The 22,590-nt window shown below is 42.5% G+C and overlaps 1 protein-coding gene across 4 annotated transcripts in view; it reads right to left on the bottom strand.

Annotated features, from left to right (window-relative positions):
• Window positions 1–22,590, bottom strand: part of pard3ba (par-3 family cell polarity regulator beta a) — a 195,401-nt gene that overhangs the window by 55,490 nt on the left and 117,321 nt on the right. For all 4 annotated transcript variants that reach the window (XM_004552659.3, XM_004552660.3, XM_076880078.1 and 1 more), the window contains one exon: window positions 63–173. In XM_004552659.3, the coding sequence (XP_004552716.3) occupies window positions 63–173 (111 nt within the window). The remainder of the gene's footprint in view (window positions 1–62; window positions 174–22,590) is intronic.

The raw sequence follows: 22,590 nt of genomic DNA, 5'->3' as shown, positions 1-22,590 counted from the left end.
AAAACAACAACACACAGAATGTCAATTTTTTGGTTGTTGTTGGGGTTTTTTGTGATTCATACCCATCTCTGTCATCAGGGATCCTGTCCAGCTCCTCCTCACTCAGTGCCTCCAGTTTGCTCTTTGAAGCTTTTGCTGCATCTTTGCTCTTGTCTTCCTTCTTCTTGCCAAACCTGGAAACGACAAGAGGGTGAATTTGATCATCTTAAAGCCTCAGGCAGATAAAACCGTGGTGCTCTTATTCTGAAAGGACGGTTTATGGGCTTTAGTATCCTTTTGGAGACTTTAATGATGAAACAACACACTTCACTCAGTCAACAGAGCATGCACGAGTTGATGAAAGAGGCGGAGAGGCTCACACAACATGAAAACACCACACACACACACACACACTCTTCACTTTGCATCAGCTTTCCAAATCTGCTAGACAAACTCATTGTAACTCCTGTGCGTTCATTAGCGGCTGTGCCTGGAAAAAGACTGCTTAATGATAGATACGGTTATAATGTCACAGCAGGAACTGACAATCCTCACTTTGTGTACGTGTGTGTGTGTGTGTGTGTGTGTGTGTGTGTGTGTGTGTGTGTGTGTGTGTGTGTGTGTGTGTGGGCAAATGCAGAAAAAAAAAGGCGCAGAGCTGTCATGTAGCATATGGAGTATGAATATTTTAACATTTTGTTCAATAAAATAGCTGTTACACCGCAGCAGTGTGTTATCCTTTCCTTATCAACTCTGCCATTACGACCATCATCATCATTATCATTCTGCAGTCTTATTCTCTCGTTTTCGCAGGCAGAACATACTCGTCGCCACCTCTCTTCGACTTACAATGAATCTCGTCTTCGTGCTTTCAAGAAATTAACTGAGCCTTTTGCTCTAAATATTTCATATTCTTCCACCTCTCTTTCACATCGTCGTTCTCGCCGAGCCCGCCACCCTCTCCCTCGCTCTTTTTCGCTCTCTCTCGCCGCCTCCGCCTCACCCGCCAACCCGCTTCTCTTTTTCTCTCTCACCCTCTCCTTCCCTCTGAGCTCCCGCTGAGCCAATCTAATGTCTGTGTTTATCTCATTAACAGTGAGGCACTTCTCATTACTGCTACAGGCAGATACGTGGCCTGAATGGTAACCCGCTGGCCTGGCCAAGTGGAAACCTGGACAGGGATGCCACATTGGCCTGGCACCATCCTGCAAACCAATTAGAGTTGTTTTTTAGCTAATCTACCCGCTTCACTTGTACCTGTGTGGGTGACTGCTGCCAAAAGCAGGTCAGATATTCACATTGCTCGAGTTTTACTGTGAAAGATGAAAATAGAGACGCCAAATCAAATCATTTTCTTTTGATATGCACAGTTTGTACTCACGAGGTCGTAAACTCATAGGATTACCTACTTTAACATGACATTTAAACTCAACTCGATTGATATTTCTTTGTGCTCGTGTAACATTTTTTTGTTTTTTATGAGCTTTATCATTCTAAACAGCCATAAAGCCGGTTTCCTACAGCACACACAGATGGCCTCGATAAGCACTGCTATGCTAATTCCTAGCACATAAACATGCCACTCTTTAATCAGAATATTGCAGCTTTTGTCCACGTAACCTGCCTTCACCACTAATTCAGTCTCTGGACAGGACTCTCACATTAGCTCTGTTAAAATTTAGCGATCCAATCAGTAGCAAACACATCCTACTGGGCCTTCAATGGTGCACTATACTGAGGAGTGATCCAAATGAGCGTTTCAACTCCCCAGAGTCAGACTGTCAACACTGACTTGTGCTGTAACATACTGATGCAACTGAGGGACAACCTTCCTCATGTATAGCATGAAATTCAAGGTAAAATGTAGCCACTCTGACTCTGACACACTGGGGTTGATCCAGCTCTCAGTGGAGATGTGAATGTACACGTGGTCCGAACGGGACTAATCTTAAAAATAGCACAAGTGCCAGCGGCCACATTTAATCAAGTAGGATTTGCATTTGTTTAAGTGCAGAATTTCAGATTGGACCTTGTATAAAACGAATAAAAGAGTACTAAGATTAAACTTAATTAACTAAATATTCAGTTTTTTGATAAAGCTTACAGTTGGGTCTGGATCAGGTGACCCTGAACATCCCATAATTATGCTGCTACAGGCTCAGAACTTCCTGTGACTCACCTCTTTTCACTCCCCAGGGGTTTTTCCTTCTCCCACATTCTATGTTTTATCTACATACACATCCTTTATTCTTTCCTCTTTCCCCTCACACCTTAACCCAGGGGTGTTGAACTCCAGGCCTCGAGGGCTGGTGTCCTGCAGGTTTTAGATATCACCCTGGGTCAACACACCTGAATCAAATGATTAGTTCGTTACCAGGCTTCTGGAGAACTTCAAGACATGTGGAGGAGGTCATTTAGCCATTTAAATCAGCTGTGTTGGATCAAGGACACATCTAAAACCTGCAGGATACCGGCCCTCGAGGCCTGGAGTTTGACACCTTTGCCTTAACGGATCACACCAGAAGACCGCAACTCCCTAAACCTGGTTCTGGTGGAGGTTTCTTCCTATTAAAAGGGAGTTTTTCCTTCTCACCATCACCTAGTTGTTGCTCACAGCTACTGAATGCTGCAGGGTCTTTAACTTGCAGTGTAAAGGACCTTGAAGCAACAGTTGTTGGGATTTGGCACTACATAAATAAACCTGAGGTGAAGTGAACTGAATTAATTTACGTAGGATTGTTTTACTACTGCTTGGTAAACTGCTTTCATCTGTGAAACTCAGCACCATCTGTAATAGTGATTTTTGGCTGACTCGACCTCTTCTCAAGGACCAGTAATTTGTCACACCTGTAGCTTGGAACAAATTCCATGTTTGTCATTTATATTAGGTCAAGAAAAGGAGTGACCTCGTGCAACTTCAGTGTTGTTCTATTCAGCCTAAGCGGAGCAGGGGTCTAATTGACCAGAATAAGTGGAAACACTTGTGTGGCTATGAAGGATCTGTAGGGCAGAGCCCATTATCTCCTTGACTCGACAAAAGTCATGGAAGGCATTACACTGCAGTATTCAGAGGCAGAGCAGCTGGAGCCGTGGCGGGTAAACTGAGCCTGATGTGCAAAATGTGTAGCGTTCCCCTTTAAGCAACACTGGCAGAGTTTCACACTGATCTTTGAGCTGTTTTGGGAAGTTTAAAATCTGTCATCTGCAACATCCGTGTTTTATTTTTATTTTTCTTTCGGCGATATCGCGGATGCTAAGCCCCTGCTGCTGTAATGTTTTTCCACCTCTCTTCCTAGAGATCACTTGCCACAGAAACAGTGTGGGCGCTGCTGCAGCATCTTTTTTCTACCCTACAGATTTTTATTTTTTTTTTACTTGGAACTATTTTGATTTTGATTTTCTAAGCACTCCCACATTATGCAGGAGCCAAAAGCAGACTAGCAATTACCTCAGCGATAACCATATAAAAATCAGCATCGTCAGAAAAGAAATATCAGCGCTGTTCATCTTCTATGCATCAGTGGACATATAATTATATTACACATAAATATATGATTATCCAAAATCCCAGGTTTAGTCGGCCGAGCTGTTTGCTAGATTCACACCCCCACCCCTCCCAGCCCGCCTTCACACACACACACACACACACACACACACACACACACACACACACACACACACACACACACACACACACACACACACACACACACACACACACACACACACACACACACACAAAGCGCCTTAATCAACATTCTGAGGGGGCAGAGGTCCTCAGTTGGACCCATCATTATATCTGCATTAATTAGGAAAGCTTCTTCTTCTCACTGTATTGTCTGAGAAAAGATGGAAAGAAAAAGAAAGAGGGTGGCACAGAACAGGGGTGGGACTCCCAATTAGAGACGTCTACCTTTCCCATCACCTTATGCGTTGTTCATCACCAAACATCCCCCCATCGTTTCCCTATTGCTATGAAACTAATGTCTGCTTCTCTTTTCTCTCTCTCTGTTTTTTAATTACTTTCTTTTTTTGTTGTGGTTTGTTTTTTTAAGCTTCCTCTGTATAGCGCCGGTTTTGCTCTGTCACTGGTTCTGAAATGTGACAGTTAATTTCCTGTTGCGTGCGAGAATGAAGCTGGATAAAAATGTGAAAATGCACCAGCACATTTAAAGACAAAGAACCTACAAAAAAAAAAGAAAAAAAGAAAAGCTCTATGAGCACAAATAACACACACACACACACACACACACACACACACACACACACACACACACACACACACACACACACACAGCAGTAAACTAGAAATAAACAGATTGTTCACAAAAAACAGGTAAGCGGCTGCACACACTAAAGAAGACAGCATATACATCAACAGAGGTAACGAACACACAGTAACTCTGCAGGGAACTGCAAACAGTCTCATGGAATAGGACATCTCATTAACTTAGCATTATCTACCTACACAACCACTCCATCAAACTCTCATTAGAGAAAAGTAGGGGGTCCTTGTGAGTCAGGCTGCTCTGGTGTCCCATTTAATACACTCCCCACTGACACAGGAGTTACTGGGAACCATTATTAGGATGTCGTTGTCATTATTAACCCGCCGCTCCCACAGCCGCCCTGGGATCACCTTGGCAGGCCTGGGACGGTGAGAGGAGATGATGTTGCCTGTTTGTCACTATATATAAAGTACGGTATATTTGTCATGGAGTAATTTTGAAATGTTTGTCTTAAAAAGTTTGTTTTCTTTGACAAACAGCTAATGCTTCACAAAGGCCTTTCCTCTTTTTTTCTTCTTCTTCTCCACTTTGCAGCATCCTAATTTGGACAAACGTTGCAGTGAAATTAACTCATGGTTCAGCAAGACATACTGGACAAGTTCATGCTCCCAACTTTGTGGGAACAGTTTGGGGATGGCCCCTTCCTGTTCCGACATGACTGCACACCAGTACACAAAGCGAGGTCTGTAAAGACATGGATGAGCACATTTGGTGTGGAAGAACTTGACTGGCCTGCACGGAGTCCTGACCTTAACCCGATAGAACAGCTTTGGGATGAATTAGAGCAGAGACTGTGAGTCAGGCCTTCACCTCCAACATCATTGTCTGACCTCACAAATGCATTTCTCTAGGAATCGCCAAAGATTCCCATAAACACTCCTAAGCCTTGTGGAAACCAGAAGAGTTAAAGCTGTTATAGCTGCAAAGGGAGGCCTTTTGTTATTTGGAAATCCTATAAATAATTGTATATTTATGCACCAAAAACTTTCCTCTTTTTACTTCTTCTTATGGTTTCCCTAAATTTCATGTGAAAAACCTTAGTCAGGCATAACAGATGATGACTAGTGCACTTTGCAAAACTGACACCCTAATTCGGACCAAAAGCAGTCAGCTAGGTGCGCCAGAATCTCAGCTGGTAAGAAACTATAGTGACTGTAATTACTACAGCAACTGTCATTCTCATTACTGTGGAAGAGAGGGGGAAGAGGCGTAAGAGCTCAGTTAGCCATCCTCTAATGAGGCTCTATATGTAACACTAGGATCACAGCTATCCTGGGTGGTGATGTCACCAACCTGACCTGTGCAATTAAAGCTCTAGGATGGAGGAAAAGGGCCAAAGGGAGCAAAAAGAGCTTGCTCCATCGGATAAATCGTTATATAGGATTTCTTTAACATCTATCTCAAATTACTGCAACAAACTAGAAATCTCATTTAGAGCAGCTTTAGATCTTAACGTTTTCCGTTTAAATAAAATCATCTCTTCACTTCCATTCTCAGCATTAAGGCTTCTTTGTTCTCTGCAATTGTGACAACAACTCTGATGGTGTGCAGTTGTGTGTAATCTTAATAAGCTTTCCTAACGTGGTGCAACAGGGAGCCAGTGGGTGGTTGGTTATCGGCAGGCATAACGAGGGATGTGAGAATGCTGTCTGCTAGCACCGTGGGTGTGTGTGTGGGCCCGTGTGGAGGAAGCCATGTTTTCACAAGGAGGACAAGGATTTAATTGACGCGTGTGCATGTGCACATTACGTGTGTGTGCTCACACGCTTGCAGGCTTGATGATACTTGTGAACACCTTGCCATTCCACATTTGAGTTGAAGCGCGCGCGCACACGCTCACACAGAGACACGCTAAAGCATCACACACACAACGGCAGAGCGCTGCGGCTCATCACTGCGACAAAGGTGGTTTAGCATTCTGTCTACAGAGGAAACAGATTAAAGAGAGAAGAGGAGCAAGGAAGATAAAAACAACTAAATGAGTCCAGAAGAAAGGAAGAAAAACTACTAATACAATATCTGTTTAAAACTTTAAAAACAAACAATCAAGATTTACAGCGATAAAAGCAAATGGAAACATTCTGATAATGAAAGAACCCACTGGAACAGAACAAAATGGGTAAAACGAGTAAAGTTAAACATTAAAAATTCAAGTCTGGTAAAGTCAAGTAAATAAATGAACAAGTTTAATCATTATAGCTCGACAAATAATACTTTTCGCTTCAACTTCAGCAAATCCTTTTTCTTAGGATCTGGTCGCACGGGCCCCTGGTAACCGCTGGTTGTTAGGGAAAAAATGAGTTTTCCCCAACTGGTTGGCGAGTAGCTGCAGGACGTTGCTGGCTGTTGCAAGATAACATCTATCATAAGAAAGTATACAATATTGCACTGATAACCTCATTGCGATTGCTTTGGCTTCTAGCAAACACCCATAGTTAAAGAAAGAAGATGGCAGCTTTTCTGCAAACACTTGCCAACTACCTGCTGAGTGGTTGCATGACTATAAAGAGTGTGATGCAAATGAAAACGGAGAATATTTCCCTTGAAAAGGTGTTAAAAGTTGTCCCTTACGGCTGAAACTAACATGTTTCAAAAGGTGAAACTTTTAGCTTAAAATGAAACAATTTCCTTTTACGGCTTGCGTCGCACTTTTTTAAAATTCACTACAGCTCGGAGAGCAAATATAATAAAATTTGATGTCCTTGGTGAAGCTCCCTCTCCACAACCAACTTCAACTTGCAAAAGCCAGCAACCACTCACCAACCGGCTGGGGAATGCACATTTTTCTCTAGTGACTGAGGGTTGCTACAGGGTCACCGACTGATCTCTATGACTGCGTAACAGAGGCCTCATTGAAATAAGTCCTGCTCCTTAGAAGCCTGAACACAAGAACCGCATTCTCTCCAGTTTGAAGTCGAGATTGGAACAGCCCAAAAACATCAAGCTGGAGACCTCAAGCAGAAGTCACAAACATGCCAACGGAAATATCAGGACACAAGAGAGGCACAGGCTTAAAACTGACCCTAAATAATACTAGCAGCAAATAATAAGACGCTAAACCTGATGCGATGCATTTTTGTCTCTACCAACATATGTTAGTATGTAACTATGGCACCTCTGGACTGTTGGCTTTGCACATTCTGAGACTGAAAATCTTTGTCAGTGCAACGTTTATGGGGTGAAGGTGGGTTGCAAAGCGGCTTGTTAAATGGAGTCCTATCTGAGATACATCGATTGGATGATTGTAAGGGTCTCAGCGGAGCCATCAGCTGATGTCGTCTGACACTGAGATCAGCTGATTGAGGCTCTTTGCATTAGTTCTGTCTGTCTTTGAGGTGAAAAAAGGTTGGAGGAGCCTTTACAGGGGAGGACTTATTTGACATTATATTTGATACTGCATCAATTGAGGCTCCAAGGCTAGTCGGGCTTCTTTTATCTGTCTTGGAGGGAAGTAAAGGATATATTACTGCGCTATGCTACATGGAAGGAAGAATAAAGGGTAGAAAAGACTTTTTGTCAGAGGACAAACTTCAGAATGAGGCAACTTATGTCCTGTAAACATGTGCTCATCCCTGTTCTTCTTCATAGTGTGTATCTCTACGATAACTGCTTCCATACTTTAACCTTAACGTCTGAATATCCTCAAAGATTTCTGACTGAAAAAAGATTTTGTTAACACATAACAATAACCCTGTGTTGTGGAGTGATCTGCCATCTGGCTGGTACACTATTAAAATCCTTCTGTAAACAGGCGAGCATGTGAACAATGCCACTTATACGTGATGGTAAAACCATCACATGCATAGCATGCATTGTTTTCTAGTCTGTGTTGACTCGTAGCGTGTTACCACAAAAAATAATGATTTCTTGCAACAGGCTTGTTATGTCCTTTTCAATAACGAGGCTGCAGATAGCTCAGAGCAAGTGAGAAAACTGGCCAAATCCTATTCGCCCTGGAGAATAAGAGCAAGGTATAAAGAAGCAGAGTGGATAAAAAGAGAAAAGAAAGCAAGAGAAAGGCAGGGGAAAAAAAAACAATGAGTAAGTAAGAAAAGAGGAATTAAATGAGCAAACCAGAAAAAGTGAGAGCCGGCTAAATAGCCCATCTGCCTGGGAGAATAAGCGAACAAGAAGGAGGCAGAGAAGAAAGAGAGAAAGACGAGAAAAAGTGAAAGAGAAGACGAGGGATGGATGTGTTAGCCAAAGCTCCTGTGAAAGTGCAGCTCGGCTGGGGAGGAATAAGGAGCTTAGGAATATATAGAGGGAATGCAGCTGCGTTCAGAGGCACAGGGAGAACAGTTAATCAGCCAAGCAGAAATGTTATCGCAGTAATTAGATTGCTCTGTATGTATTTGGAGAAGAGTGCACATATCTCAGTGGAGTTTTCAGTAAAGAAAGTAAAGGAGGGGAAAGATATGAGGCGAGTGAAAGAGAAACAAACTGAGAAGCAGACGGAGAGAGAAACAGGAGAGATGGGAAGAGGGGGGGAGGAGATTAACAGAGCCGTGATGTAACACGGTGCCTTCTTCTCCTGTTCTGGCGAAGTGGCACTGCTCAACAGTGAGACCCGTCGGAAAATATTTCAGGCTTCCAATAGACAGAATAGCACTGAGGGCAAAAAATAGACAACAAGTGCTCTTTAAAATTGGTGTGGTTTCCTTGTGGAAGTGAGGATCGGGCTACAAGTGGACTGCCGCCCAACGACGAGGTCACGTCAGGCCGCTGGAAGCTGGCTTTTGGCAGACAGCTAGGCCAGCCAATCCAGGCCTCTCTGAAGAGAGTCCCACCTTTGCTCGATAATGAAAACAGCCAGCAGGCCATGAGCTTTCCCCACCGGGCATAATTAAATCTATTTATCTGACTTTCCCTCCATATGCCCTGCACAGTACACCAGCAATTTGGCCCAAATCAGCTTCCATTGATGCCGGATACAAGCGCCGATAGGACTGGGATGAATCTGTAGCTAGATCCACCCAAGTGCTAATCGTAGTTAAAACAGCTTCATTTAGAAGGCATTAATAATGTAGGGAGGAAGATACAAGTAGAGGGTATAAGCTATCTTAATATTCAGTTCTTTAAAGTACTTTAGCTGAGCATCACAGCAGAAGATAATTCAAAGATCATGGAGTGAGGAAGGGCACAGCATGTAGCAAAGGAGAATAAAAGCTCAGTAGGACTTACGGACCAAAAGCAAGCCAGTAAACTGACTCTTGCATGAGAACGTTTTGCTACTTCGCAATGTCAAAGAAACTACGGTGTCGTCAACAAGCTGTAACGCAAGAGGAGGAGGAGCCGCCAAATTTCCTCTTCAAATGAGAGTAATTTAACACCTAAAGGAGAGAGGATCGAGGCAGGCAGGTATGAACGCACAGCAAGTTGCTCTCAAGGGAGCAGAAAGCATATGGAAAGCTTGTCTTAATCAACGCCTGGCCGGTCCTTCAAGCACTGATGCTTCAGTCAGACAATAAGTGATGAAGAGAGGGCGGGAAGAAGGTGCTAGGATAGAAGGAAATAGGAAAGGACTGAGAAAGGAAGGGTTGTCCAAGAAAAAGATGAAGAAGAAGAAGAAAAGAAAGAAAAAAAAGAGTGAGAAGGGATGCAAGCAAAAGTAAAAGGGAAAAGGATGAAGGGAGAGCAAACAGAGGAGATGGAGTGTAAAGTGCTGGAGTGCTGCGCCGTCCAGGGGCTGCCTGGTGAAATATGGGCGTCCCTTTAATTGTTTGCATTCTGATATGTGGCATATTTTAGCAATTCCACATAAAATCTGTCCCCCCCAGCAATTTGTCTTTTATTTCGCTCCCCACTTCTGTCAGGGAAACCATTCATATTTAACAAGACCACTGGGCTATATGCCTCCTTTTCATACTCGGCCATTGTCTGGGCAGTACATTCAGCCAGTGCACTGACCTCTCCACTCTTTGTTGCACACATAGCTGGACTGGCCGGTGGGCCGCTGGCGATTTTTTGTTTTTATGGGCCGATGGATTTTTTTTTTTTTTAGGAAGGGTATATATAATGAAAGGTGTTGGATTGGCCAATTGGTCATGATCGACTCTGGGCTGGACCAATTACAGCCGAGGAGGCTGGATGCACCCTCCCCCTTGTTTAGCAATCACGTGATTTTCGCGCATTGCATGCCGGGAACTCGTGGCAAAACAATCCAAGTACCGCATCAAATGCAAGCGTTTGCAGTACCGCAAAACGTTCATTCTCCGGTTCCAATACCTTCTTGTTTTTTCTTTGCCGCACAAAAAAGGAATGTACAAAACAAAAGGAGAACAATGCCGGTCCGTACAAAGACAGACTCGACGAAAAGACAAAGAAAAATACAACAACAACAACCTTTATTTATAGAGCACATTAAAAGCCTAGGCATACCAAAGTGCTTTACAAAAAAACAATAAAATAATACAGTTAAGAGCATTAATATCAGATATAATAAGAACAGCAGACAATGTTCACAGTAGAAAGCCACTAATAAAATAGACTGCAGCACATAGATTATAGCAGACCCAGTGCCGCATGATAGAGAACACCAAGAATAAAGGAATAGTAAAAAGTTAATGCAATAGGTCGCAGTTAACAGTCAGCATTTAACGGGTAGAAAAGGCAAGTTCAAAAAGATAAGTTTTAAGGCGTGCTTTAAAAGAAAAAATAGAATCAGACTCCCGAATGCCAATCGGGAGGCTGTTCCATAACTCAGGTGCAGCAAAGGCAAACGATCGATCGCCTCTAGATTTCAACCGAGATCTGGGCTGAACTAACAGTAACTGCGAGGATGACCTTAAAGCCCTGGCAGGGACATAAGGGTTTAAAAGTTCCTTAAGATAGGTTGGTGCAGTATTATTGATCATTTTAAAAGTAAGCAGCAAAATTTTAAATTGAATACGGTATTTGATAGGCAGCCAATGCAGCTCAGCAAGAACCGGAGTAATATGGTCAAACTTCTTGGTTTTAGTTAGAATACGTGCCGCAGCATTCTGAACTGTCTGTAATCTATGTAGAAGGGTAACATGGAGACCAGAATAGAGTGAGTTACAGTAATCTAGTCTAGACGTTACAAAAGCATGAATGAGCTTTTCTAAGTCATTATACGGGAAATAGTGTCTGGCCCTGGAGATGAGACGAAGCTGATAAAAACTAGATCTGACAACAGCAGACACCTGTTTATCAATACGAGGAAAAAATCAAAGGAGTGAAAGGGTCAGACCCTTAGGAGCACACAGAGTGGACAAAAGACGTCAGCGTGCTGCCCAACTTTCACCACGCTCAGATTTATAATTACACGGTTCTTGGAGTGAGTGCATACACTCATGAAGTTTAGTAACTTCAGGTCACTGCAACAAGCCCAGGTACAGTTTACTGACGGATGGGTGCAGGACCTTGAAATGCACCGTGTAGAACGAAAGACCATCGTCTGAACAAAGGTAAGTTTACCAGTCTCACAAATCGTCGTCATAAATACACATTCGTTAACCGTTTATTAATATAACCTTTGAGCTCAACGTTAATTAATTAGTAGTGGAAATAATTTCTGGTAGCATTACAGAAATGTAGCAGTGACAATAATACTGTATGTTGTAATCGCACTGGACAATTAGTGATACAAAAACCCTGTTTTATCCTGTGAATAAAAGTATATGTTTTTGTCAATGTACCATAATAACAGAAGCGAAACGCAATATTGTGTCAGGACAATTCACTATTTATGCACAATAAACAAAGGAGCATAGCGCGACAATTTCTGTTCAGCGCCAGACTTCCTTGTAACCTATATCACCAATTATGTTAAGAAAAATGACGTATTAACTACTACAAAACTCTGACCTTTGTGGGAATGCTTGGAGCAGACTAACATGTGAGCTGGAGTGTTCTGAGACGTTATATTTGGTATATCCAGACCATCCGTCGGCTCTTACTTCGGAAACATGGCTTAAAAAATTTCTCTTCAACGACGTAAAAAAAAAAAAAAAGATCTCTTTACCCGTCGGCTTCCCGTGGCTGTCATGCGACCAGCTATTGCAGTTAATAATACAACAGCTTCTTGCCATTTTTTGGGTTTCTTTTTATCGCTGTGTAACTGAGTTCAATTGAAAGCCTGGGTGCGCTAGTACCTCTTGCCACAAGTTCCCAGAATCCTTTGCGGTTTTGCCCCTGAATGACGTCACATTTTCAATCTTTATCCTGGTGGGCCGGTCTCTAGTCAAAATGCCCGGGCCGATTTTTTGTCCCAGTCCAGCCCTGGTTGCACACATCACACACACGCATGCATGGATGCACGCACACATGCAATGAGATATAAACAGATTAAGATAATGAAAGCTAGGCACATTAGCATACACGATCACAAAGCCTTTATCTTGCTTGGTTTGCATAATACTGCACTTAATCTGACTAGAATCACTGGTTTAGATGGTCAGTTCACACAAACTACAAATAAGAACTAACCATACCACTTGGTTATTTTCCTTTCATGTTTTTGGTTTAAAGTTCTGTGGATTATTTTAACAGGTAGAGTCATTTTTAAAATCATAACTGTGGATGTTGTGGTTCAAACTGAGCATCAGAATGGGGAAGAAAGGTGATTTAAGTGACTTAAATCGAAAATGTAACTCAAATAGCCACTCATTGCAACCAAGGTACGCAGAAGAGCACCTCTGAATGCATCATACCTTGTAGCAGACACGCTACAGCAGAAGAAGACCACACCAGATGCCACCCCTGCAACTGTGTGATGCTATGATGTCAACATGGACCAGAATCTCTTAGGAATGTTTCAAACGTTTAAAACTGCAAAAGCAAACAGTATGTCTTAGGTTTCAGGTTCACCATAGTAGGTAAAGAAGACAAAGTTTCTGACAGGATGATAGATTTAGATGAAAATCTACAAAAGTACTCTATTTGGCCTGATTTGGCCAGTGGTCTGAAACCTGGCTTTTACTGGCCTAGGCAACAGAAGAACACACACATACATAGATTTAAACTCATTTTGAAAAGTTCCGGATGCTTTAAACCTGGATGAAAGTGAAAAATCTGTTTTAATACTCCTGGAAACCACCTGTGAACTTTGTGAATCATAGAAATTCTTCACATTTTCCAGCTGCAGGCTTGGAAGCAAAAAAAAGGCTAGGTCACCGTGACTCCACATGAGAGCCACTGGCAGACTGAGAAAGGTTAGACTACTGGCTCCTCCGGCCCTTCACACATCCTCATACAAGAAACACTTAACCTTCTTGGCGTGCAAAGCAGAGGTCGTGCTCTGAGTGTATTTTAGTGGGAGATACACGGTAGAGGGGAATAAGGAAACCCTCAAGTAAAGAGGAATACTTGTGCGCTTGTGTGTTCTTGAATGTGTCTGTCATTAGCACATTAAATGACAGAGGAAGTCCATCCATCACACATGGCATGGCTGGAGAGGACATAACCGCCAGTGGAGGTGTAATCACTTCCTGGCGCCCGATGCTTTGAGCACATGTACGTCCAGGAGTTGGTAAGATCACATGCTAATTGGTCGTGACTGTTTCCTGTGGCCTCGTTGAGACCTTTAATTGGCCGGTGAGTGATGGGCAGCTGGCTGGTGAGATGCCGCTGAGCCGTCTGGATGATACGAATGCGTCTGTGCTTCAAAAGGCCCGTCCCTCGGGGTCAATTCAAATGTCATAACTCGACGGGGACTGATGGATCGTGAAAGCGATCAACGCAAATGGAAGCCTCGTCTCACTGTCTCATTTTGTAATTACCGTGTGGCCAATATTTCTCAGAACAAATGTGGGTATTGTGTTCCTGAGCCGGATGACTCACTCAGACTTTACCAGTCGAAAGAAAGAAAAAAGAAAAATAGGGCTTCGCTCCTAATGAGAACACAGCTATTTGAAAACAGTGACAGCAACTCTATTGGCTGGCAGAACTGCAGAGAACATTATAGAGTAATTAGTTCTCTGAAGATTGCTTCTTATGTAACATAGGGTGTAACATACTAATGAACAATAATAATAAAAAAAACTTATCTGAATAAAAGAGTATACACCCGGTGGCCTCCAAACTTCCCAGGGAAAATCTGGAGGTAAACAAGTTGTTCAGAAGCCTGTAAATAAAGTAATTAATTCCTCAACTGCTCCACTGGAGCTCCTTCACGGTCAAGCTGCAAAGGAGTGAGTCGGCATCCTCGCCTCACCCCTCCCCTACCCGCCCAACACCAGAGCTGTAAATAAGAGAGGGAGAGAGAGCGGCTCTGAGCCAAAACGCTCTGGTTGGAGGCAGGTGTAGCCGGGCTATGAAAAACAAGAAACATAAAAAGCTTTTCGTGTGAGAAGAGAAGGGGAGATTTCAAGGGGAAGGCGAGTCAAGGGGAAGCGTTGTAGCGACAGAAAAAGGGAGCGAGGAGGACGGCGGGAAGGAACGGCGGAGGCGCGTCGCGACTGCCCCCTTTATCAGCTGATATATATGCATGAGGATTTCCTCATCATCTCCACTGTCAATTTCCCGTCCCTCTGATATTTGACTGACAGCTCGCATCAACACCAATAAACCTGCGCATCATTTCAGGAAAAGCTGCCCATCGTGCTGAATGGAGGGGAGAAATGGAGGGAAAAAAGTTAATTTGTTTTCCCGCCAGCTGCCGACAGTGATAGCGTCCGCGTCTGTTTGCTTCCATGGCAAAGTTGTAAATTAGAATTGTGCCTCAGTACCAAGTACAGGAAGCTGCTTCTGCTGCGAGAAAGCTCATTTCCAACAACGGTAAAAAGTACTTGGCAGCTTTTTATATGTAGGGCGACCGGAGACTTACCGGAAGCAAATTGAGCACAATTCTGAATTATGACAAGAAAAATGAAATAGCTGTCATTTTAGGACTGCTTTTTCCTCTATGGAGGGTGATTCACTGGTTGTTGTTAGCAGTATTTTAATGTAATAGCGTGTAGCTTTAAGAACCATGCTGGTATTTATATCTGGGACCGAGTATAATAAATTTGGACATTTGTCACCATAAGAACACACACAAAAAACAAAATGACGAGGCCAACATATCCAAATACTAATGCCACACACACACACACACACACACACACACACACACACACACACACACACACACACACTCTAAATTCCAGGTTGTTCTACTCACCACTCACAACTAAAGCTCAAAGCAAATAAAAGGACTGATTTTCTTTCCTTCACTGCAGCTTTGAATTAATCACAGTGCACAACTTGCATCAGGTAAAATTGCAAAAGATTTGCATGTACCTCCCTTACATAAACGTACCATTACCAGAAATGCAAATATTCGAAACCCATATCAAAATTCTCCTGCCTAGTAAAAATCCATAAGTCCCTGGTAAATTTCCAAACAGTTTTAATCAGAGCAGTTGGGCTTTTGATTAAGTCACAGCACAATAACAGCTGCGTTATGTGTGCGTCGCATAGCCCCTCACAACCTATGCAAAGCATTTGATTTAGCAGCTTATGCTATGCCACTGGAAATGTTATGCTTGACTAGATAAACAATCTATTAAATGATTCCATCAGAATCTTCCTGACAGATCTCAAAGATGCTTTCAAAAGGTTTTCCGTCAGAGATTTTGGTCATTACACAGTTGCTGCAGATTTGTGGTTGCACATCCACCATGTTCCTGGCCTGTGATCTGAGATCTGGTGACTGCCGAGGCCATTTGTGACCACACCGCCATGTTCAAGAAACCAGTTTGAGACGATTTGGTGAGCCTGTGTGAACTGGAGTTTCCCATTCTTAGCTGACAAGAGTGACATTCAGTGCGGTCTTCTGCTGCTGTAGCCCACCTGCTTCAAGGTCGGATGCAAAGACGCTCTTCTGCATACTTTGATTGTAACAAATGGTAAATTGAAATATGGTCGCCTTCATATCAGCCTGAAGCTGTCTAGCTGTGAGTGACACCTGGTGTAGTCGTTGCACGTGTTGTGCATCCAGAAATGTGGAGATGCTCTTCTGCATACCTTGGCTTTAATAAATGGTTATTTGAGGTACTATCCTCTTTCCAGCATCTGCATTTCACCTATCAAAACAGTACGCTTGTTCTCTGGCCTCTGGTAAAGAAACATAAGGGGATGCTATTCACCAGGTGACCTAAGAGTATCCTGCCTCCTTTGAAATCTTCATGGTCATAAAATAAAAACTATTGATTATTATAAATAATTCAGAATTATTTACTCACTTTTAAGACCCATGTGGAACACACTCCAGAAATCTGAGTGCTTTCTTGATGGTAATGCTATTTATACATATGCTTCCTCCTCCACCTTGAATATTCTTTATTCCATTTACTACAGGGTGCTGCATTTTATTACCAACCACTGTATCTTATATAAAAATTTGAGATGGTCCTCTTAAACAAACATAAGGGAGCAGTGCTGCTTGATGTTTGTTTATTAAAAATTACCCAATTACCTCTGCTGCCTTGTTAAGATTTAAATGTAGTACTTACAATGCCGAGTCACAGGAAGTTCTAACACTAGCTGCACCTCTTATTTACTCTACAACTGGGTTCAGATACTTTGCTGCATACAAATAGGATTAAATACAAAAGTTTGAAAACTACATTCTCTTATTTTATTTGAGGATTTTATGCATGAGCATCACTCCTGAATAAGATTTTCCTAAATTTCAAAATGTCCATTCTCATGTTATCTTTGCAAAGGTCTCCTTTAAAAACAGGACACCCTGATTTCAATGAGATTACCTGTTTAAATAAAGGATTTAATAATAATGCGAGCCCTCAGCTATGCACGGTTGCACTCTCTCATTTTAATTCAGCCAACCTTTGCTCAAAGTATACAGCAGGGAGAATATACTCTGCAAGGCTTTACATTCCCTAGGAACGTGTATTTAAGGCAGCCCTGATTAGTAAGCGATAGCTGCGAGTTCCACGCCTGTCAAGTGTGCAAAGAAAGTGATTTGTGGTTTTGCATACATTATTTATGGAAAGATAAAGAGATGAATAGAGGGAGTGATAATGCTTATCCACAAGAGATATCCTGTGAGCAAAATATATGGCCTTACGCATATTTTACAAAAGGGAATACTAACATTAATAAATACTGTCGTGCAGACTCCTTTCTGTATCAGCGCAGCTAGCAGCCCTTAAATGCCAGATGAGATGCTGGATCAAAGAAATCCACCTGCAGTGCATTAACCCAACGGTGGGATTAGGTAATGCACCTCCGATTTACCCCATCACAGCTTAGAGTCACTGCTGTGAGGCACCCACACAAACATGTCAGAGGGATTTTGATATGCCTACCAACACGGCTGACAAGTACAGCCTATTCAAGATTCCTTTCCCTTCCTGCTGATCTTAAGGTCACTTGGTGTTTAAAGTCACTGCGGCACTGTTGTGGCCTGTTTCAGTGCTCCACATTACTATTATTTCGCACCGATGGTCGGCCTTACTTTCCTGGTTTCTTTCAAATAAACAGATGGGCAGTGACAACCATTCATACCAGAGCAGGAACAGAAAAAAATAACAGTCCACAGAAACCTCAGAGTAAAGGAATAACACGCCCTGCCTCTGTTTAACTGGCAGGAGGTTTCTTGGACCTCGCACTAGTCATTAGCACACTTGATAATAGAAAATTAGAAACTCGAGTGAATCCATCGAGGACTCTGAAGCTAATTTTATCCAGTGTTGCTTAGTTAAATCAATAGTTCACTCAAGGACAGAGAGAAATGAACTGGGAAAGAGATACTCAACCATAGAAAGCTAAGTGAAGCAAAACAGAACAAAGAAAGGACATTTGAGGACAATCTGAGGAGAAAAGGCTCATCGGGAAACTAAAATTGGAAGAGCAAAGGCTCGAGGAACAAGGAGGAGGAAGACAGGCGCACTTATAAGAGCAGTAATCCATCAGAAATCATCAAGCGTCGAGCTCCTTCAGTTTGACACCGAGACTTTGGTTTTGCAGAGCACAGCCCACCAGTGACTACCTTTTCCACCCCGCACATTCTGCTGCTCCGCGATAGGATGAGAGCGGAACGGACGGAGCTAATTGGCTTGCGTCACTGTCGGATTTCTTCTGCGCCGCAAACAGAGGAGCGGGGGAGAGGATATACTGTACGATGTCGTACGTGGGATTTGTAAACAGCAGATCAGAAGCGTCGACTTTCATGTCCCTTAAATGGGTTGAGGGGTGTTTGCGTGCGGTGGCGGCAGGAGACGTGCTGATAGCGACAGCTCCACATTGATCCTGACTGAGTGACTGACGGGACACGAAACAGACGGCGTGTGTCAGTGCCCGGCAGGGCCGGCAGCGGAGTTGAGCAATGACACACCCGGTGACTGGTGTGATGAACGCTCAAGCTGATGGAGTTGCATGAATCTGTGTATAAACACAAATCCACATTTCAGTGCAGACCGAATGTCACTTGGGAGTGAAACGGGGAGCGTTGCACACAACCCTGACCTCCTGATTAAGTCGTGCTGGATAAAACCATAACATGTCTAATCCTTCATGAAAACAAGACCGGGTCTGAGCTCAAGCAGTTCAAGCTGTACACACAAGAACAAACGCCCTCAGCAACTTTCCAAGGCTGAGAAACTTGTAAAAATATCACTTTGGGGAATGGTGAGGAGGGAGCTCTAGCTTTTACTTCGAGATAAAAATAATATTGTAGGCAAAGGTTTTATTACAGTCCAAAAGTGGAAGATAAATATCCTTTTTCTGATAAGGACATCTGAAACTCCTGACCAGGCTAACCTGTCTTGTTCTGCAGATATGGCGGCGACGTTGAGAGAAAACATAAGAGCAGCCTAGTGTTAGTCTTTCCGCGGTCTGTCAGCAGCACGGCCCCCGAGGCTACGTCCTGGGCAAAGACTTCACTGCCGTCTGCTGAATACAGACAAGACGAGCAGTCAAGTGCTACTGAGGAAGGTCTGAAGGGCACTGCCATTTGTCTTGGCTTATTTAGCAATCAGGGAGACAAGACGCGAATGGGGCTTTGTGAGCACGGTGATGAAAAAGAGGAGAAACCGCATCCGAGCCCAGAACAGGAGGGACACATACAGGAAGCAGAACGCACTCTTCCATCTTTAACCTTAAGACGGTGTGTCTTTTTTGACACTTTGTTTAATTCGATGGGAGTTCTGTTTTAACCCCCCCACCCATCAAAAAAACTGGCAAACGTCCAAATCAGTTTGGACTATTTGACAGTGAAACAGAAATCAGGAAGCAATTTCATTACAAAGTCGATTTCACAGCAGTCCCTGAGATTCAAATCAAATCACAACCGGCTTGTAGAGCGGGCCCGGCTTACTGTACGCACAAAAAAGACTCACTGTGGCGACTATAATGCTCAAATAATTACTAAAATACCTGCATAATTGTTCTGTTTGTATGCTATTGCACAGTTAGAGACCTTGCATGGGCCATGCACTTCTAATATGCAATAAGTGTATGAGAATAAAGTTAGAAATTAAATTAACCAATAGCATAATTGGTATTTCCCCCCAGATTTACTCTAAATATCACAATAATACCTTGAATATCTCTCACCATGACAGCTATAAAGAGAAAATCGGATATTCTGACCACCGTATGCTAAATCGTGACTATTTTTTGTCAAATAATGGTACAAAATATGTGCTCCACCAATTTCACAGCAATTGGTGGAAATATATACATGCAGGTGCTTAATAGATTCCCCTGCCAATCTGACTTAACGGAGTCACTATTTTACAACTCCCTACGGTGGTGCTTATCAAATGAATGAGTCTACAGTAAAATGAATGGAAATTAATGAACCTTTAGGGGGGAAAAAAGAGAAATTCACAGGGGGATTGGCAAACAGAGGAGGGAAATAAATCAGCGCCTACTTAAATGAATAACTGGACTATTAAATTTGAATAATAATACACACACACACACACACACACACACTCAAAGCACAATGACGTGAATGAATCCATAATTACAGTTTTACACCTTTTTAGGTGCATTTCTATCTAAGTTACACTAATTTTGATATCATGCGTTATCGTGGGTAACATATCATGACAGTATTATGTGGTGAGTTAAGGAGCATTCCCACTGTGTCGCGCTCAGTGACTCGATTAATGTGCTGAACTGTTACATTGAAAGCATCTCTAGGAAACAATTCTTACAAAAAACGAATTTTAAGCCCTCTTTAAAACCTGAAACTCGAAATAAAATTCAATTTTTTGGAAAATGGAGTGTTTATTTAAATTTTTTGACAAATTAAACAAAAAAAACCCAATATTAATTTGAATATTTTAGTTTTAATTGGTATCATATTTGCTACATCTGGCATCTTTGGTAATCGACTGCTAAAAATTGATTGTGCATCTTATTTTGGTTCTTCATGGTGGAAAAATAAACCACACTGATGATGTCGACGTCTCAAAAACACACAAAAACTGTATGTATCAAATGATACACTAGGTGTTAATGGGTTAAACAGGAAAGGCTGCTGCTTGGCTGGCCAATTTACCATCGTGTGCATTTCGATTCAATAAAGACTACATGGATTTTTCCAAAAGGATATTCACCGTTTTATCAAATGATGTAATTAATTTTTTTTACCTTAAACAAACACGTTTCTTAAGGCAAACTGCTGCACTCATGTAAAATAACAACATCTAGGCTTTTAAATGCAAGGCCATGAAACAATACAATGAGGATCATGTATGAATTTAGAAAAAATAAATGTTCCCACAACAAATATGTGATTTCCAGAGGTCACCGTATATCCAGCTGTTTGCTACCCAATGCCAAAAACAACTTGCTCTTCAAACAATGCAGCAGCTAAATTAAATATTTACGGCCACTGGAAGGACGGGGCCGGCTTCCAGCATTTGTCGTGCTAGCTGTTGTTGTGCACACTTTCATTTCCGTGGTAAATTGAGGTCATATGTTTATAATTTGCCCTTTTCCTAATGCTGCCATTGGAGTAAAATAACATTTGAGAGCTGCAATCAGATTGAACAGTGCAATACTCCAGCTAATTAAGTCATATTTCAAGTTCAATAACAATCAAGCTGGACGGATAAAGGCCAGGGAGAGCGCGAGAGAGAGGGGCGAGTGTGCGGCGCGACAATCTGGAAGCTTTTACAATAGTCAGGCTATTGTTGAGGTAGAAGAGGAGTCCAAGTCTGTGCAAGAGACCAGCAGCAGGCTGGTTTTGATTGTTTCCGACTACTGTGTTAAATTAAGAGGGGGGAAAAAAGAGCGTGGACATAGTGAGATGTGCGAGCCCAATGACAGATGCATTTTACTGATACACCTGAACTTGAACTGTGAGAAATAAAAATAAGTGAAAATTGGCAAGTAAAGGCAAAGAGACAAGGAGAGTATACACAAGGCAGGAAGAGAGAAGCGAGGATCCAAATGCAGAAGTACAAACAGAAAAACGAGGAGTCCTTGTGCAGCACATGTGTAGAGCTTCATATAAACACAATGTGTGTGGCGCAGAATAGGAAACAAAACTGTCTTTCCTGGGTAAATCCAGCTCTAGGCGAAGTGGATTTCAGCTTTACACTCAACTACAAGCTGACATGTGCTCTTGCATGTACCTCCTCCAAGTGTGTCCTTCATCTTGCCCTTCCCAGCCCCGGCTCGACTCTCCCCTACCGGGCTCAACGTGTGAACATCTCCTCCATTACTGCCCTTGACACTGTGGCCGATTGGATTCTTATCTGCCATCTGTAGGCCAACGCTCAGCTCGCGCTATCTCTCGTCACAGCCTAATTGAATCTCAAGTGTTGGAAGTGTAGTGATACACTGACCACACCGTGTCACTGCCAATAGATAAGGATTGCAGCTGGTGGGATTGGACCACCGCAAATCACGATGGGGACATGTTGATAAGGGGGGTGACGAGCGGTTTGGGTCACTACTGTGCAACTTTGCTTGGATTGAGAAATAATGGATACCCTCCATTACTGAGAAGGTTGTGTTCACATCCAATATCCAAGATCCCGTAATCCTGCTGTGCTCGCAGAGGTAATTTGTTGAAACTTAACCAAGAAAAGTAAGACATAGTGCTGCTTCTGTCCATCGATTCTTCTGTTTACAGGAGGGATGCACCTGATGTCTGTTTCCCTCACAGCTACAAAATGCACATGTGGTTTTAACCAGCAGGCAAACCTAAAAATAAAAGACTAGTAGAAAATAATACAGATGAAAATCAGCTCAATTTAAAGAGAACAATATAAGTAATGATGCTTTCAGACGATGCTATAGCTTGAGCTTTAGGAGTAGTTATCTGGTTTGTTCTAGCTGTTAATTTTCTTTTAAATTAGAAAATATTTGATTAAAAAAAAATCAAAGCAAAGCCTTT

Source organism: Maylandia zebra, linkage group LG23 (assembly GCF_041146795.1).
Source record: "Maylandia zebra isolate NMK-2024a linkage group LG23, Mzebra_GT3a, whole genome shotgun sequence".
Taxonomy (NCBI): Eukaryota; Metazoa; Chordata; class Actinopteri; order Cichliformes; family Cichlidae; genus Maylandia; species Maylandia zebra.
This window is presented reverse-complemented; position numbering and strand designations above follow the sequence as displayed.